Source organism: Pocillopora verrucosa, chromosome 14, assembly GCF_036669915.1.
Source record: "Pocillopora verrucosa isolate sample1 chromosome 14, ASM3666991v2, whole genome shotgun sequence".
NCBI lineage: Eukaryota > Metazoa > Cnidaria > Anthozoa > Scleractinia > Pocilloporidae > Pocillopora > Pocillopora verrucosa.
Genome location: NC_089325.1, coordinates 8,963,758 through 8,983,549, shown reverse-complemented (window position 1 = coordinate 8,983,549; position 19,792 = coordinate 8,963,758). Strand labels below are relative to the sequence as shown.

General features: G+C 35.5%; 2 protein-coding genes and 1 pseudogene across 5 annotated transcripts; 1 reads left to right on the top strand and 2 right to left on the bottom strand.

Annotated features, from left to right (window-relative positions):
* Nucleotides 1-154: 154 nt before the first annotated feature.
* On the bottom strand, nt 155-4,196 carry LOC131777686 (ataxin-10). 4 transcript variants are annotated; one of them, XM_059094001.2, is made up of 13 exons: nt 4,050-4,196; nt 3,665-3,853; nt 3,483-3,559; nt 3,153-3,270; nt 2,950-3,030; nt 2,758-2,844; nt 2,583-2,663; nt 2,107-2,144; nt 1,531-1,685; nt 1,315-1,426; nt 780-949; nt 588-651; nt 155-357 (listed from the first exon to the last, which is right to left on the bottom strand). In XM_059094001.2, exons 1-13 carry the CDS (start codon nt 4,181-4,183, stop codon nt 170-172), a joined length of 1,494 nt encoding a protein of 497 aa, XP_058949984.2. In that variant the 5' UTR covers nt 4,184-4,196; the 3' UTR covers nt 155-169. The 4 variants fall into 4 exon arrangements, with proteins under 4 accessions (XP_058949984.2, XP_058949986.2, XP_058949988.2 ...); XM_059094003.2 differs by having other exon boundaries at nt 3,665-3,736; XM_059094005.2 differs by having other exon boundaries at nt 3,665-3,822; nt 4,050-4,191.
* An 822-nt stretch (nt 4,197-5,018) lies between these two features.
* LOC136278346 (ataxin-10-like) lies at nt 5,019-9,171 on the top strand (annotated as a pseudogene).
* A 1,082-nt stretch (nt 9,172-10,253) lies between these two features.
* Nucleotides 10,254-18,229, bottom strand: LOC136278345 (Bardet-Biedl syndrome 7 protein homolog). The gene is given in 26 exon segments (XM_066161917.1): nt 10,254-10,875; nt 11,080-11,120; nt 11,511-11,573; nt 11,818-11,878; nt 11,983-12,014; nt 12,017-12,085; nt 12,286-12,395; nt 12,531-12,605; nt 12,812-12,901; nt 13,118-13,257; nt 13,485-13,547; nt 13,673-13,747; nt 13,984-14,138; nt 14,141-14,175; nt 14,426-14,622; nt 14,892-15,022; nt 15,276-15,325; nt 15,603-15,669; nt 16,185-16,257; nt 16,421-16,481; nt 16,814-16,945; nt 17,089-17,264; nt 17,531-17,577; nt 17,639-17,654; nt 17,910-17,975; nt 18,075-18,229. Coding segments are annotated over 26 exon segments (2,193 nt in total). The 5' UTR covers nt 18,114-18,229; the 3' UTR covers nt 10,254-10,746.
* Nucleotides 18,230-19,792: the final 1,563 nt, after the last annotated feature.

Here is a 19,792-nt window from a genome sequence, read left to right as displayed (position 1 = left end):
TAATTGAGATCCAGGCCCTCTCGAGTAATGACTCATTCCCTGTTTCTCAAGGTCAGAATTTACTGAAGAAGGAAGGGGGGGTGGGAGAGAAGACGATTTTAGTGAGGAAATTAATTACGTTGTATTTGTAAAACAGAATATGATCAACTCAGGATAACTTTATGATTAATTATGAATTTTTTTTAATTGGAACAAGTTTGATTCTCCCATTGTCTAATTCAACAGCCTCAACTCCCAGCTCTCTTAGCCGTGAAGTGTCAGCTAGCCCTTGGCAATCCATGGCTGAAACAATTCTTTGGTTTTCTTTATTATTCTCCAAGAGGTTTCTGATTGCAAAGATGGCCCACTGACAGATGACTGAACTCAAGGTCAAGGAAGAAAGAATAAACAAAGATGGTCAGGAAAATATAATGAGCCAAAAAAAACAACCCCCCACAAATGTACAGTAGATCATAAAGTTAGAGCTCTTCTTCAAATGCCTTGCCATTCATTTTGATGTAATCCTTCTCAAAGCTGATTCTGTAGTGAGCCAAATGAAATTCTGAGTACAGTGCAAAATAATAACCAATTAAAATTGGAAAGGATACAAGGATTGTGATCATCCACATTACAGTGATCCAGTAGTAATGGAATTCCTCCTAGGTCACGTACCTGCAACAATGTACACAATAATTAAACACAATCTGTGATGAGCATTTAATTAAAAATAATTCTCCTAATGATATATAATTCTTCTAAAGCTGCAAGGAAAATTTTACTACTCAAAAAAACATCTTTACCTTGTTCTGATTGGCTGCATGTTTGTAACACATATTCCCTATGACTCGCACTAGATCTCTCTGAAAGCCGTGACTAGGACTCAGTTTCCCAGAGTTTACACCTTGTGGTATGGAGTGTGCATTGCTGAAAGTTTCCTTTACCTCTGAATTAGTAGTCTCCTTTAATAAGCCTAAAACATAGTTTTTTTTGGAAATAAAAAACTGTCATTTCCTCTCTATATACAAAACAAATATTAAGAGCTACTATATACATCAGTGTAAAAGGTAAGAGAGTACTTTAAAAAACTAAAAAAAGTACATGTATTTCTCTCTGATACATGAATGTGTGAATTTGGTAAATTAATACCAATATCCCCTCACATAATTGTCACTTATACAACTGTATTGCTTCTCCTTCATGGTCCCTCTTCCTCAAACCATGAGCAGCAACCCTCCCAAAAGTCATTTAACAGCTGAAGGCTAAGGCCTATGGTCATTTACAAAAGCATTGGCCCAGGGTCCTTTTTGACCAGACACAATAAAACTTTCAACAAACCTACACAGGTGGTAAGTAATGGGGTTCTTTCTTGTAGACCAGTGAGGTTTGATTGTAGTCCTGTGCCAATGGATAATACACTTAACAGCCGCGTAATGATCAAGACCTGAAACTAAATACAGGGACAAGTGATTACCAATTTGCAAACATAATATAAGACAAATCAAGATATACATATATAGATTTTTGCAAAAATACAAATCTAAAATTACATACAAAGTCATCAGATGATGGACTCAGCTGTTGTAGTTGTTGTATAATGTCTTCAGCCTGCTTTTCAAACTCATCAGCAATGTAAGCTAAGGAGTCTGTATAAAAACCATGTTTCACATGTTCTTCTCTTAATTTGATACTTGGCTCATCTAAAGCATCTGTGAAAATTCAATAACAAAAAATAACACTTGAATTGATGTACCAACTACCGGTAACCTGATAGCAAAGGGTTACCTGCTTCTAGACAAAATTAAACACTGATGTATGTCTGTAACAGACATGCAACAGGCATGGTAATTAGTGAAAGTAAAAATAGGTGGGCCATAACTCAGCCCCTACCTGAAAAAAAAAAAGAAAGAAAAACAAGAAGAATAAGAATAAGAAGCGACAGAATAGTTGAAGAAGTCATTATCCAGCTTACAATCAACTAACATAACAATGACAGATGACATTTTTGCTTAATAGGAGAGTTAGCCAACATCTGTATGTTTGTACCCAGAGACTCTCTTTTGCCATGCACATGCCAAATAAAACCAAAAAACTAAACTGCTATTATAAACAGTATGTAACTTCCTTTACCTGTTATTTTGACTTGAATCAAGTCTAGTAAGATTATCCTGAAAAGGTTAAAACAACAGTTATCAATCAAAAATACTTTTGTGATGCAAAAATTTGGAGGAAAAGTTTTTTTAGTTGGCTGTAACATTTAAACCAAAATTAATTTTGAATGTCTGCTAACATTTGCTTATCCTTATGGACTGTTACTAACTAAACAGTAAGAAAACAAAATGCTTGCATTTCTCTTTTGCACACAATTTGAGCCATGAGGCAACTCTTTTATGTCAGACGGCTTCAGTAAATGTGCTGCTGTTACGATAATGAGAAAAAGTCTTTAATCATAGAAGGATGACTGACTGAGCCAACCATTTCAGAGAGCTGTTAATTCAGTTGTGTAATATGTCTCTATGTATCTAGATACATTCTGTTTCAAAACGTAAAGAATTATTAAATAGATTAAAGCAACCACTGGTTGGTGTAGAAAAATATGATCTTACCTAGCTAATGGATCAAATTCAATTCCTTTGTATATCTCAGGTAATAGTGCATTGCAGATCAAATAATCTAATATAAAATACCTGAAACAAACAAATTAAAAATGTAATCAAAAGACACAGATGCAGCTCATGATATGGAATGAAGAGTTGTAAATCAGCCATGAGACATACGAACCCCCATTCAAGTTGAGACTTTTCAGCACACAAATGTATAACATGGGTGATTATCTTGAGTCCATCATGAGCACTTACTAGCTGAATCCTGTCATTGATTGAATATTAAAATACAATAATGAAAGACAAATCAAGTTTAAATAATTTCTTATTTATTTAAAAATGAAAACAACAGTTCTTGCTCCTAAGTTACCTGTGCTGCTCATTCAAGCAGTTGTAAATAATCATGCACAAGCAGTCCTGTATGTTGTGATTAACTGAAGACAGCACACTCCTGTGAGGTATATACATACAAATCAGCTAAAAACAAGGCCTTGAAATTCTTTGGTGGGGCAATTTGCAACAACTCATGAGTTTGAATCTTAAAGTTACAGATAAACATATTAGGATACTTACAAGAAGAAGTTTGGGAAGCACATATTCCATACAAACTGCTGAGTAGCATCATTTTTCACCACTGTGTTTCCCAGAAGCTGAAGACTACTCTTTACAGCATCATTAACTGCATCTGATGCTAGAAGACATTTTAAGTAAAAGTAGCAGATTTTAGCTGTAAATACATTCTCTGTCACAATGGTAACCAAACATACCCTACATATATAAGGCCCAATAGTAAGCAACTCTCACAAGTTGGTAAGATGGGTAAGTCTTACATGAAAATAAAAATTTTCTTCAATCAATAAATTATCATTCAGAAAAAACCAACAATTGTTTTATATGGTTCACCTCTTTCATTCTCTTGGAACTTTGGTTTTAGCAAAAGCACATTTGTATTAAGTACTTCCTCGATAACTCCTAACGATCTGTCAATAAAATCATATATAATGCATTTAGATGTTTTTCTGGATAACGAACTTGACCTCTGTGAAAGAAACGAATGATAAAAAAAACTAGCAGGATGTACTTACACTATACTGTTCTGATTCTTGGGTGTTGCCGCACAGCAGTTTCTCAGGAATCTAAAAGCTTCTGCTGAAGCTCTAAGGCAAAGGATCAGCTGATTTTCTTCTAATTCACCTGTTTGTGCACACATGCTATTTTTACAGGCCGTTATAATATCTTTCATCTGCAAAATATTCGTCTCTGATACCATACATCTATGACATGCAAACCATGAAAAAGTAAGAAATATGATATATGTTATAATATTGAACTCAGATCTTCGAATCTATCGTTTTGATTTGAAGGTACTTTCAAGCCCAAGCCGTAAGTATCAATGTATCAAGAATTTCGACGTTATAAGAAAATCACAGAGCACGACAAATTGTGCGACAGACGGACTTTTGATCATACCTGTTTTCTTCAGCCACCGCCCATGTCTTAAGTCTTTCCAACGTAGCTTTAACCTCAGTCCACGAATTTTTTGAGTAATTTAGTTTTCTCGTCAATGCTCCCAGTTCTGAAAGTGCGTTATCTCCGTCCGCCATGTTGAAAGTTGAAAAGAAGTGCGTGGTATAACAGTAGCATAATGGTCTGCTCAGAACAAGCACTCAGATAGGTCTGCATAGGCATGCAAGCAAATCTATCAGAGTTTGAAATGTTTACCCTGGAGTAAACTTTTCAGTTTTCAAAACCAGTTGACTCTAAATCCTAATCATCTCAGACTGCTCTGATTCTATAGCCAGTCCCAGATCGAGGGGAGACTTGCATGAATGCGGTTTTCACCGCTACAAAAACAAGTCTTTGAAGTTGTAGAGTACTCATAGGTCAAGTGATTACTCTCATTCCTCTAATTCAACTGTCTTTTATTCAATAATCAAGATAATATATTTAGCGTACAATACTCGAAGTCAGTTATTTTGAAAGCGAACAATTTTATGTCAGTTTGTAAGCTGAGCCGTGTAAGAAAAAAAAACCTCATGTCTGTAGCCGTTTTTACCTTGCAAACATCTTTGCACTCCCCTTCGACTCTCAGAAGAATATTACTTATGTAGTGTATTGCGTTACATAGGGTCACATAGCGTCACTACTGTAAGGAACTTCCAATCGTGCCGTAAATCTACTCTCCCAAGTGGAAGCAAAATAACTGACTTCGAGTATTGTACGCTAAATATATTATTATCTTGATTATTGAATAAAAGACAGTTGAATTAGAGGAATGAGAGTAATCACTTGACCTATGAGTACTCTACAACTTCAAAGACTTGTTTTTGTAGCGGTGAAAACCGCATTCAATGCAAGTCTCCCCTCGATCTGGGACTGGCTATAGAATCAGAGCAGTCTGAGATGATTAGGATTTAGAGTCAACTGGTTTTGAAAACTGAAAAGTTTACTCCAGGGTAAACATTTCAAACTCTGATAGATTTGCTTGCATGCCTATGCAGACCTATCTGAGTGCTTGTTCTGAGCAGACCATTATGCTACTGTTATACCACGCACTTCTTTTCAACTTTCAACATGGCGGACGGAGATAACGCACTTTCAGAACTGGGAGCATTGACGAGAAAACTAAATTACTCAAAAAATTCGTGGACTGAGGTTAAAGCTACGTTGGAAAGACTAAGACATGGGCGGTGGCTGAAGAAAACAGGTATGATCAAAAGTCCGTCTGTCGCACAATTTGTCGTGCTCTGTGATTTTCTTATAACGTCGAAATTCTTGATACATTGATACTTACGGCTTGGGCTTGAAAGTACCTTCAAATCAAAACGATAGATTCGAAGATCTGAGTTCAATATTATAACATATATCATATTTCTTACTTTTTCATGGTTTGCATGTCATAGATGTATGGTATCAGAGACGAATATTTTGCAGATGAAAGATATTATAACGGCCTGTAAAAATAGCATGTGTGCACAAACAGGTGAATTAGAAGAAAATCAGCTGATCCTTTGCCTTAGAGCTTCAGCAGAAGCTTTTAGATTCCTGAGAAACTGCTGTGCGCAACACCCAAGAATCAGAACAGTATAGTGTAAGTACATCCTGCTAGTTTTTTTTATCATTCGTTTCTTTCACAGAGGTCAAGTTCGTTATCCAGAAAAACATCTAAATGCATTATATATGATTTTATTGACAGATCGTTAGGAGTTATCGAGGAAGTACTACTTAATACAAATGTGCTTTTGCTAAAACCAAGTTCCAAGAGAATGAAAGAGGTGAACCATATAAAACAATGTTGGTTTTTTTTCTGAATGATAATTTATTGATTGAAGAAAATTTTTATTTTCATGTAAGACTTACCCATCTTACCAACTTGTGAGAGTTGCTTACTATTGGGCCTTATATGTAGGGTATGTTTGGTTACCATTGTGACAGAGAATGTATTTACAGCTAAAATCTGCTACTTTTACTTAAAATGTCTTCTAGCATCAGATGCAGTTAATGATGCTGTAAAGAGTAGTCTTCAGCTTCTGGGAAACACAGTGGTGAAAAATGATGCTACTCAGCAGTTTGTATGGAATATGTGCTTCCCAAACTTCTTCTTGTAAGTATCCTAATGTTTATCTGTAACTTAAGATTCAAACTCATGAGTTGTTGCAAATTGCCCCACCAAAGAATTTCAAGGCCTTGTTTTTAGCTGATTTGTATGTATATACCTCACAGGAGTGTGCTGTCTTCAGTTAATCACAACATACAGGACTGCTTGTGCATGATTATTTACAACTGCTTGAATGAGCAGCACAGGTAACTTAGGAGCAAGAACTGTTGTTTTCATTTTTAAATAAATAAGAAATTATTTAAACTTGATTTGTCTTTCATTATTGTATTTTAATATTCAATCAATGACAGGATTCAGCTAGTAAGTGCTCATGATGGACTCAAGATAATCACCCATGTTATACATTTGTGTGCTGAAAAGTCTCAACTTGAATGGGGGTTCGTATGTCTCATGGCTGATTTACAACTCTTCATTCCATATCATGAGCTGCATCTGTGTCTTTTGATTACATTTTTATTTGTTTGTTTCAGTATTTTATATTAGATTATTTGATCTGCAATGCACTATTACCTGAGATATACAAAGGAATTGAATTTGATCCATTAGCTAGGTAAGATCATATTTTTCTACACCAACCAGTGGTTGCTTTAATCTATTTAATAATTCTTTACGTTTTGAAACAGAATGTATCTAGATACATAGAGACATATTACACAACTGAATTAACAGCTCTCTGAAATGGTTGGCTCAGTCAGTCATCCTTCTATGATTAAAGACTTTTTCTCATTATCGTAACAGCAGCACATTTACTGAAGCCGTCTGACATAAAAGAGTTGCCTCATGGCTCAAATTGTGTGCAAAAGAGAAAATGCAAGCATTTTGTTTTCTTACTGTTTAGTTAGTAACAGTCCATAAGGATAAGCAAATGTTAGCAGACATTCAAAATTAATTTTGGTTTAAATGTTACAGCCAACTAAAAAAACTTTTCCTCCAAATTTTTGCATCACAAAAGTATTTTTGATTGATAACTGTTGTTTAACCTTTTCAGGATAATCTTACTAGACTTGATTCAAGTCAAAATAACAGGTAAAGGAAGTTACATACTGTTTATAATAGCAGTTTAGTTTTTTGGTTTTATTTGGCATGTGCATGGCAAAAGAGAGTCTCTGGGTACAAACATACAGATGTTGGCTAACTCTCCTATTAAGCAAAAATGTCATCTGTCATTGTTATGTTAGTTGATTGTAAGCTGGATAATGACTTCTTCAACTATTCTGTCGCTTCTTATTCTTATTCTTCTTGTTTTTCTTTCTTTTTTTTTTTTTCAGGTAGGGGCTGAGTTATGGCCCACCTATTTTTACTTTCACTAATTACCATGCCTGTTGCATGTCTGTTACAGACATACATCAGTGTTTAATTTTGTCTAGAAGCAGGTAACCCTTTGCTATCAGGTTACCGGTAGTTGGTACATCAATTCAAGTGTTATTTTTTGTTATTGAATTTTCACAGATGCTTTAGATGAGCCAAGTATCAAATTAAGAGAAGAACATGTGAAACATGGTTTTTATACAGACTCCTTAGCTTACATTGCTGATGAGTTTGAAAAGCAGGCTGAAGACATTATACAACAACTACAACAGCTGAGTCCATCATCTGATGACTTTGTATGTAATTTTAGATTTGTATTTTTGCAAAAATCTATATATGTATATCTTGATTTGTCTTATATTATGTTTGCAAATTGGTAATCACTTGTCCCTGTATTTAGTTTCAGGTCTTGATCATTACGCGGCTGTTAAGTGTATTATCCATTGGCACAGGACTACAATCAAACCTCACTGGTCTACAAGAAAGAACCCCATTACTTACCACCTGTGTAGGTTGTTGAAAGTTTTATTGTGTCTGGTCAAAAAGGACCCTGGGCCAATGCTTTTGTAAATGACCATAGGCCTTAGCCTTCAGCTGTTAAATGACTTTTGGGAGGGTTGCTGCTCATGGTTTGAGGAAGAGGGACCATGAAGGAGAAGCAATACAGTTGTATAAGTGACAATTATGTGAGGGGATATTGGTATTAATTTACCAAATTCCACACATTCATGTATCAGAGAGAAATACATGTACTTTTTTTAGTTTTTTAAGTACTCTCTTACCTTTTACACTGATGTATATAGTAGCTCTTAATATTTGTTTTGTATATAGAGAGGAAATGACAGTTTTTTATTTCCAAAAAAAACTATGTTTTAGGCTTATTAAAGGAGACTACTAATTCAGAGGTAAAGGAAACTTTCAGCAATGCACACTCCATACCACAAGGTGTAAACTCTGGGAAACTGAGTCCTAGTCACGGCTTTCAGAGAGATCTAGTGCGAGTCATAGGAATATGTGTTACAAACATGCAGCCAATCAGAACAAGGTAAAGATGTTTTTTTGAGTAGTAAAATTTTCCTTGCAGCTTTAGAAGAATTATATATCATTAGGAGAATTATTTTTATTAAATGCTCATCACAGATTGTGTTTAATTATTGTGTACATTGTTGCAGGTACGTGACCTAGGAGGAATTCCATTACTACTGGATCACTGTAATGTGGATGATCACAATCCTTGTATCCTTTCCAATTTTAATTGTTATTATTTTGCACTGTACTCAGAATTTCATTTGGCTCACTACAGAATCAGCTTTGAGAAGGATTACATCAAAATGAATGGCAAGGCATTTGAAGAAGAGCTCTAACTTTATGATCTACTGTACATTTGTGGGGGGTTGTTTTTTTTTTGGCTCATTATATTTTCCTGACCATCTTTGTTATTCTTTCTTCCTTGACCTTGAGTTCAGTCATCTGTCAGTGGGCCATCTTTGCAATCAGAAACCTCTTAGAGAATAATAAAGAAAACCAAAGAATTGTTTCAGCCATGGATTGCCAAGGGCTAGCTGACACTTCACGGCTAAGAGAGCTGGGAGTTGAGGCTGTTGAATTAGACAATGGGAGAATCAAACTTGTTCCAATTAAAAAAAATTCATAATTAATCATAAAGTTATCCTGAGTTGATCATATTCTGTTTTACAAATACAACGTAATTAATTTCCTCACTAAAATCGTCTTCTCTCCCACCCCCCCTTCCTTCTTCAGTAAATTCTGACCTTGAGAAACAGGGAATGAGTCATTACTCGAGAGGGCCTGGATCTCAATTAGAGGAACGATCAAGATGGCTCCCGAAGGAGGAGATGATAGTCTGAAGAAACCGCCTCTTGATTACTCATTTCTTAAAGGTTTTGCGCTGGAGTTATTTTTTCTCATATTAACAAAACGCTGGTTCTGGGACTTGTTGCTGGCACGTTAACAGGAGCATATATACAACAAAAAAATTACCAAGGAATTCCAAACGTTGAGGAGATGGGTCAGAGATTCATGCAGTCTGTGCGAGATGCTCTAAGTAAAAAGAAACCCTAAGTATGGGCTGTAGGATATTGGGTAACTGGCGGAGAAGCAAACAGTGAAGGTGATGACACTGACTCGAGTCTATAAAGTGGTTTCTGTGCAGCTGGGAATCGATGGAACCGATGAAGCGGAATTGGCGACAACGAGAACATCACGTAATTGGAGTTTCCTGTTTCAAGTCACGGCGACAGCTGGTTATAGCAGCAGCTAAACTAAAGATTCTCTGACATACCTTAGCCGCATATTTTAATAAGATCGTACCTTATTCCTGCTTATCTTCCTTTAAGTTCCACGAATGTTGATTGCACCTGCTAAAAGTATCGATGGATTCATGTACAATACTTGAAATTGCGGCAACGCAAAGTAGTTTGTAGGATATCGAGAAAGTGGCGAGAAATAGGAGTTGGTATAAAGAGTAGATCCAGGTCATTGGAACGACTGTTGCTGGGAGACTTTTCGTGAGGAATTTTGGTAGATAAGCTGAATGAGTTTCGAATGTTTATATTTATCAGCTGGAACTGAAAAGATGAAGTGGAAACCTGTATACTTTCATATAAGAAGCACATCATTTCTTATGTCATTAAACCTCGTATTAAAACGCTTGGGTAGGTAATTGTTGACAACTTATCCGACTACAATCACTTCCATGAACATTTTTATGAAGTGATCATATATTTTTAGAGCTGTGCAGGTTAGACTACAAACCAACCGCATCACTATTTACAATAATTACAAATAAATAAATAAATTACCTTAAAAAAATTGCACAGTTAATTGTAGGAAGTAAATAGTCTTGTGTACAGTCAGCTATATGGTTCAATGATTGAGATGTGGCTTCTTAAATCAAAGAACTAAGGTGAATGATGGTTCTAAATGACTGATGTTGCAAAACCTGGACTAAGTTATCATTACAATCAAGAAAAGAATTATTTGGTAGTAGAATGTTATTAGAATTGACCAATCACTCTTTATGAACAAAAATCTTGAAATAAAATTGACAAACATACAAATCAGGGAAATAGAAACCAATCAATCAAGGATGCATTAAATCATCTAGGAGATTTAAAGTGGGTTCATTCTGAACTAAGGTTACAATCTTGAAGTACATGTAGTCAGTTGTGGGAAAGTTGATGATTGTTTCTGTTGTACACCTATTTCTGAAATGTGCGCTTACAGGATTTTAAGCTTAGAAGCAAAGAAGAGTGATCGCTTATGCTGCAAAGAATCCACAAGATTTTGTAGATCATAATTGTCCAGCACCTCCAGAAGAATGGGAACCTTGCTTTTCACATTCATTCCCTAGAATTAAATTATCAAGATTTATCAACATGAGATATTTCCATTGTTGATTAAAATAGTGTAACTGCAGAATCAACATGTAACACAATATGTTTATACTGGATTATTTGTACAGAAACCCTCTGAAAACCAGAAGAGTCGCCTTTGACCAACAGGTAATGGTCAAAATAAAAGGTTTGTTTACATAAGTATTGCAATTCTTACCTTGAACTTGAACTTGTCTATGTAGAGATCAGTAATCATACCTTAAACTTGTTAAGAAATGATACCAAACAAGAAAAGATATTTTATTGTCTTTACCACAGCTCTGTGAAAGTATTACTGGTTGAGCTTCTGTTTTACTATTTCTTTACTGCTGATTGTTTGGCCATTTCGCATAACAGGATCATGGCATTTAGTTTTTGAAGGGTTGAACAATTTTCATCTCAAGTAAAGTGTACTTAACTCTCAAAACTTTTGGTGATAACCCTTTGGCAACCTTGATTTTTACCATATTACCTTGAATTATTTTTGACCAGACCCTTAAAAAGCTTTTATATCCAAATAAATTATCTGAAAAGTTGAGATTTAAGATTCCATGTAAGATTGTAACAACTGAATAAATTCCTAGTAAAATGGATTTCTATGAAGGATACCATAGAGTCTTTCCAAGTGGCAGGGCTGCTTCTTGTATTCTGCTTGGAGGTTTTCTGCATCATCTTTACAGAAAATATTTATGAATTTATCAGAATTTATGTGTATGGTTTTCTCCCAAAAAAAGCATGCCTGAGAATACTGAGGATATTAAAAGTGTAGAAAATATCATTTACCTCCTATCTTTATCATTGGGAAATTCCTATTTCAACCTTAAAGAGGATACCTTAGCATTTTTTGAAATGCAATAATTGCCTTTCTGAGACTTCATTACCCTTTATAATACATTTCAGTAAAAATTTGTCTTACCAAGAATTTTTTGGTATTCTGGAGCAAAAAATCCAATATCACTTTCATGCATCTGTAGTTCCTAAAAGGCAAAAGTGTCAGGTTACTCTAGAAAAAAAAGAAATCCACCATCATCAATTTTATGTTTCTGCAAGAAACAATAGCTATAAGCCATTACGCACTGACCTTTAGTCCCTCAATGAGTTGGACTTTCTTGCCAGCAAGAGCTGATATTCCAACTTTGGATGTATAAGGTTTAGTGTGTGGACCACAGAATCTTCATTGAGATCTGAAATGACAAATTTCAAGTAGGTGTGATTAAGAGGTGCATCTGAAAAGAGGATGGAACCTGTAAAACTCCTGCTAATTCAAAGGCTATGGACATTTTGAAACAGAGGGGGGTCATCACACAACAAGCCAAGAGTATACTTCTGATTAAACTAAGATAAGAAAGGCAATGAAATAATAAGGCAAGAAAATTAAGCAAACCATAAGAAATATTGAGGTTGATTTTTCGTTTAGTAGCTTCTTTAGTGAGGACATCTTTGAGGATTGATATTGTTGAGATATTGTCAGATTTAAAGATGGCTTCTCCTTTTCTGCAAAGAAATAAAAGACATACATAAGACTCTGACTCTACACTGAAAAACTAAGAGCACTGCACCAACTAGAGACATACAGAAATCTAATGTAAAGTACGTTTGATGACAGAAATTTGTTAAACAAATACATACTTGTACTGGCAGTCTAACTGTGTATCAAGGAATGTCGACAGGAAATGAAAGCTCACTTGCTCTCCAGCAGGAGTTCTGCAACAAAAACAGAGATAACATCAATGTTGTGACTTATTGATATCACAGATAGAAAACTACAAATATAAGTTTCTGGTTAATTATCTTAAATGAATGTATTTCTGATTTTGCTATTGGCATGTTGTGATTTTTCATCATGATTGCTCAAGGAAAGGTTTAATGTATACTTACTATGGATAAATCTCTTTCTTAAGTTAACAAACCTGTCTGGCACTTCTGGGAGACAGAAACAAACCCAGGAATGAACTTCCGCAAAACTGAAATGGCCCATTAACTTCAATGAGTTCATTGGCCTGAATGAAACACAAAGGGGAAAATAAGTTTAAACTGGAAACTTCATAAAAACTGAAAATCAAAAGACTTCTTTTACATGTAACCTTTCAAGAAACTTTTGAAAACATAATCAGACCACAAAACTTAGGACAACTTCAGGAACTGAGATCTTGACTGCAAAACAACAACAATCACATGATTGTCAATAATTGGAATCCAACTTTATGAGGTCTTACTTGGACTCGTCAAACACATGAGTTCTCTGGTGCAGTGAGAGTGGTTTGATACTGTATTGTCGCACTTGGCAGGTCTTGGGCTGAATCCTGGGTGTGATATATGCCTGCAAAGTTCCATACTGTCCTTCAATTGATCTGATCTGGAATTTAATGAAATGGGGGTGAGAAAGCTTTAATTGTAAAATGTCTGAGTGAAATTTAAAATGTGGGTTAATGTCATCTCTCATCAGCAACTGGACGGATTCTTCTCTCAGGTTAGAAATGCCAAGAATTTTCTGAGTCCTGTCTCCTTTTCATGTAGTACAATGCTATGTGATTTGTGTCATTAAGTTAGCACTGGTAAAAAAATTTGAAAAGTCCTTCAAACTTTTAATTCCAGCCTTGTTGTGTTTGCCTGACATCTGTAAGTTGCAAGAAGAAAGTTGCCATTCTGAAAGAAAATTGAAACACTCATCATCATATAGCTGTATACAGAATTCTTCATACTGCATGTACATGCAAGGTCTTAACTTAATACTAGTCAGTGAAGTATGTGCTAAGAAAGCCATCATTTACCTCAATATCACAAGCACTGTAACTGACCACTGCAGAATTCTTGTCCACATCCAGAAGATCAATTGGTACGTCACTCTAGAGAAATAGTAATAAATGTAAAACAAAAATAATTATCTATCTAAATGGCAGACACATGTCACATTTCCCCTCAAAACATCTCAACATAATTAGTGAAATTACTTCAAGGTGATAAAAATTCACTCTAAGACTGAGACAGTGAGAGTGAGACCTTCCTGCAGTTACTGTTTCTAAACAGATTTTCAAGATGAAGTTAAGTATAGAAAAATGCCTCTCCAAAAGATGGAGCTTACCTGTAACAAGACATTGTCAATGGGAATCTGAACTTCAATACTCAATGTATAGCTGGCATCATCCCTGTTCAGTGCAAACTTATCATTGATTGCAAACTGAGGAATTGCGGACAGAGCAGACATGGAGTGTGCAGTTAGCTGGTATTTTTCCCGTCCTGTAGCACCTTCTGTTGAAGAGTGTCAATTTCTACCCTGAAAAGTGATATCTCTGTTACTCACAATAATAAGAAAATGCTTGAAGTTTGAAAATGTATATGTTGGTGAAAATTTTGATGTAAGAAGTGGTTTTTAGTTGGTGAAAAACGCTTTCAAAAGATGAATCACTTTTTGCTGGAAAGTTACATATACCTTAATTTACATAATTAATATCAGACTGTTAATGCTCCTTGGATGGATCTGCAATTAAGGGAGTAAATCTTGAGTGACCTGCAGTATTTCTTACCTAAGATTCTCCATTTTTGCCTGTACCTCTTCACTGATTGGTTCCTGTGCAGCTGTTGTAGTGGGTCCAACTTCCTTCTGTTGAGGTTCTGTAGTAAAACCTACCACCCAACCAGCATAAGTAGCTGCTATAATCTCATCATATCCTGAGGAATTCACACAGCCACCACATACAGATGTGATGCTCTCGCTTAAAGCCTGGAAATTAAATCATTAACCTGTGTGAGTGTTTTTTATTAAACAGCTGAGATGTTATCACATCAATAATTATTTGTGACAAAATCTAATTTCTCCTCACTATATCAAACTCTAATCATTCATTAAGGTCACAAGAATAAAAGAAATGTTCACTAACTAAAGAAGCTTGACCATTAAATCAAATTATTCCAGTCAGCATGTTAGGAAATATAAAGAGATTCAAATATACCAGCATAAATGCATACTGAAGATAAGATACAAGGGTTAACCTGTTTAAATCTGTGAACTGGCTCATCCATCTCATCAAAACCATACACTTCAACCAAACCATCATCCCGCCCAATAAGAACATCAGGCACACCATCAGCTGTTATGTCAAAAGTTTCCAGTGCCAAGACACCTGAAAAAATGTAGAAAAAGAACACATTAAATCTTAACTCAACTCCTGAAGTTGTTTCATTTCCCAAAACTTGCAACATACAAATGCATGCCAGCTAGCTGGCAGGAACAACATTAAATGCAGCTTTGACAATCAATTCCGATCCATTATTAAATAAAAAAAATTCCCAGGATCTTGCAGCATCTTAGTTCTATAGAAAGCCTTCTTTTAGGGTCTTTCTTTGTCAACAAATAATTAAAATCAACTCACTCACCTCCATTCCGCTTTTCATTTGGAATTTCCCACTTGTGATTTGGTGAATGCCTGGAAATAAATATTTCAAAGTTATCATGTGAATGACTTTAGTTTGTTAAAAAGTTGTGATTTTATCAGTCAAGAGGACTCTTCCTCTAGTTGTTTATGGGTGAATTTGTATCCTTGATGAAGATTAGTAACATTTAACTAAACTCAGAAAACCATGAACATATGGAATATGTCTGAACAGACAATTCCAATGTTTGGGTGAGAGCACAAAATTGTGAAAAAGTGTTCAGCTTGTTTCTATGTCAATTCAAATACTTTAAGTCAATATTTCATATACCTTCCTAACTGAATCATGCCCACTTTTCCATCTGATGTTCCATACAAAACTTCTTCTCCAGACAAACCTTAAGATAAGGCAAAATTAAGTATGAGAGTAACTATTACAATTATAGTAAAGTCATCATACTGTGGTAATCATCTGATGCAAAGCATGAAATGTTGACACACATAAAATAAAAGCAGTCAAACACTGTAGTGTATATATTTCTCTAGTATAAACATGCACCAGAGGCAAAACCTCATTACATATCATCTAATTAACCCTTTACACTTTAATATCATAATGAATTCTCTATACAACTCCAAGGGTGCTTAATTTACAATCAAGAATTCCTTAGTGCAGATCATTTCCCTTATTCTTGTGACCTTAATGTGGGATTCAGGGTATTATTGTAGGGAGAAATTAGAAGCTGGTCAATTAGGGTCGAAGGGTTAATATGTGTGTAAGACTAGTGTAAACTTTTTTTTAAGGGCTCCATCGCATTATTCCTATCAGTGTTATGACCATTCCGAAAATCACCTGGGTAGATACTTTTCAAGGCTTGTTAAAAATTACTTGTATTCCATGTTTACTACCAACCTCCATTCCCACCATGCAGAGCAAGCACCATGGGTGGTCCAGCTACTTCAACTTCATACAACAAATCAGAATCCTTGTAAAAAAAAATTATAATATTTACTTCAACATGAGTTACATCTTGTAGTAAGATTATTCATTATTAGGAAACATCAGTCTTATGCAGTGGCCACAGCAGTTTATATTGTTCAGTATTATTTCAATCTGTCTGCCAATTGAAAATTATTAATATCACTTACCTGTAAAACCCTTAAGACTCTGTCTTCACAGGCCAGAATAGGAACTAATGTATCTGTGTTTCTAAAATTGTCCAAAATAGAATTTCTTGATGAGACACCAAAAAGTTACAGGACATGACAGGTATATAACTGCTAACCATGTGATAAACTTTGTGTCACTCCAGCAGATAAGCCTCAGCAAAAATCTGTTGTGTTACCTGGGCTGCTGGATAACAATTATTTCTGGTAGACTGTGTCAAGAAGTATTGGGAAAGGGCATGAGAATACATTTGCATCCTACCTCTACTAAAATTGTTTTTATACAAAATTGTTGAACAAAATACCACAATAACAGTTAACCAAGGTGTAATAAATTATGTGATTTTCATTTTAAACATCAAAAATTTCTCTCACTTTCTTATTGGTAAACAAAGGACATCAGTAATCTTATCTCCGGACAAGAAATAGTTTTCATCTTTGCAGTCACGGTAATGATTGTAAATGTAGTTTCCACAAAGGAAAAGATCAGCAGCACCATTAACATACCTGCCAGAAATAAAAAGACAACATGCTTCTATTAATAGTAATTTATTCAACATCTTGTGAAAACCATTTTTACATCAAAAAATTTTTAGAAAAACATTACATATTTTATTATTCCAAAAGTGAAAGATAAACATTGGACCTACATGGACTGAATACTTTCGGTCAGATTGGTGTCAAATCCTAAGAACTGCTTTCCTTTCTTAGTATAGCCACGCACTTCAGCCCCAGATGCCACAAACACCTTCTCCTGCGAAGGACCATCCAAGCCACCAAGTTGCAACTTAGAGATTGGTGATCCTGGAAGTGTTTTGAAAACCACCTGTATTGCAGTAAGTGGGAATCAAATTAAGTACAAAAGGTATGAAATTTCAACCAAGTCTTCTTATCCCCTCTCCAAACCAATCACGCCATATCGATGCACCCAGCTTTCTAACAAAGGAATAATTACGCCACTAACCCAGTGATCGATTTAATTGTTCCTGTAGTTCCTTATTTTAAATTTGAGTACTGTCTGCTGGCGTAAAATCGTACATATAAGACAACCGACTGGAGAAATTACAAAATCGTACATATAAGACAACTAACCTGAGAAGTTTGTTTTTTCATTCCAAAACAAGTTAGTACTCCATCATTTCTAACAAAGGATCAGCTATTGCAATCTGGAAGTCAGTTTTTTTCAGAAAACAGGAAAATGATCAGCTATTGCAATCTGGTATTAAACAGGAAGCTGTAAGAAAAGAAAAGTCGTCGAGAGTGTGTGATGATCTTTCGTTTCCCGAGATCGAAAACTCACTTTAAATCGCCAGCTCGCAGGCCAAACAGAAAAACTTAGTTTTTTCCATGCAAAACATACAACACCAATTCAAAATACAGATATATTTTGTTTCTTTGGAAATCAATGAAATTATTTCGAACTTAGTAACGTGAACGAACAACTGCACTGATGATCCAAAGTATGTTTAACCTTCTGAGCGCTCCGTTTTCCGCCACTAGATAACAGTTTCATCGTCTTAGGAGACGTGACACCGACCTGGAAAGAAAAGTTCGATCATTTCAGTTCCGATAAATTAATATCTAAAACCGAGTGCAAAGTTCGGTATCCAAGGAAGCCATAAAACATCGTCTGCACCTGTAAGTAATCCAAGCGCGTCAGGTTCAATTCCATCATCTTGAACGAACAGGTTTAACGTTCACCAACTTTCAGATGATTTATCCGCGTTTTTGGGAAAGTTCTGATCTTAAGAAACTTAGCTAGCGAAGGAAATTACATTTCTTCACAGCTTAGCTGGACAAGCATCAAGCTCGGCTAAAGATTTTGAGTATGCAGTACTTTGATCAGCTGAGAGCAACAAAACAATCAGCTGTCATGTACTACTCAGTAACTGTCTACTTACTTTTGAGAAATCGGCCTTATCCTTTGGGACCCTTAGCTTACAAAAAGAATATGTAGGTGTCAGCGAGGTAGTACAAAGTAAGCCTTCTTAATTTGTCAGTTTAGTTTAGGCTAATTCATTATTCAACTTTTTATTCGTTCTTAATCTTGTAATCCGACCTGCGTCTTTAAAATCTTATCACATTTACAGTTCTGAAAAAAGACTTCTCGGAAAAAAAAATATGGCAGGCAAAGCGGAGGAAGAAATTATGTAACATGCGTATCATGTTGAAATTTCCAGAGGTTTGGATTTGTAGCAGATAATTATGTTAAAAGCCTGGCTGGAAATCTCACGTCTGAAAGGTTTGAAGTCAGCCATACTTAATTGTTTCGAGAGAAGCGCATCAACTTTCGTGTTCGTGATTACATTTGTTCTTTAGACCGTAAAGCGAAAAAAAATTGAGGCGATTTCCGCCACAGCAGAACGCACCCGACATTTTTTCATTTCAAGAGCCCTCTAGTTTCCACTCCTAATGATCCATTTTCTTTCAAAAGAAAATTATTTTCTATGAGTTTGTGCCTCCTGTGAAAGGAATTTTACAATCTCCTAAATGAAACTGACCGTTTAAAATTCATTAGTTCAAAATGAAGCTTATAATTTCCGGCGTCCACAGGACAAGTCGGCACATGATAGCCGTTACCTCAAAATGTGTGTGTGTTTCTCTCCACTCTCTCAAGATGTTCATCCCTGCTACAATGCTAACAACTCTTTCATTCTCTTCGACAGCTCTTATTTTCACCGACAATGACTGCACGCTTTCACATTGTAACACCAATATCCTCTTCTTATAATCCTTTCACAATCGGCCATAGTGAGACCTAGTGGAATAAACAGATTCACTTCGCGTTGTCATTTGTTTTAATTGTTTCTTCATTTTTAGCATGTCTTGCCTGAGGACTATTACAGTAATTGTACTTTGATTTCGACTGTAGCGCTGTAATACAAAAATAGGACAGAGAAGACAGAGAAAGTTTAAAAAATGCCTGAAAAAAAAAACAAGCTTTCAAAAACTTCTAAACTCAGATTATTCTGTGACATAAACTTGACACTGTGTGACATGTAACAGTGACAGTGAAAATGTTTTATAAAGATGAGCCCTGGAAAATTTAACGTTGTACTGAACAGTTGTTGACAGCTTTTAGAAGTTTTGCCGAATAGGATTGACAGCAGGGGACCTAAAAGATGCAAAGGAGATTTGCACTCGATCAGTAACAGTTGCATTTGTTACAGACACGAAAGCATAACATTCATCTTTCCACTAAATCGAGACAGAGAGAGAGAATTGGCTGTAGGGTTAGCTTTTGGCTCTTATGCTTTAAATTCCCAAAATCCGCTATAAACCAAACACTTCGCAAGAACTTCATCAACATTTAACCTTTTTTGCCGCAAGAAAAGAAGTCGCAATTTTATTATT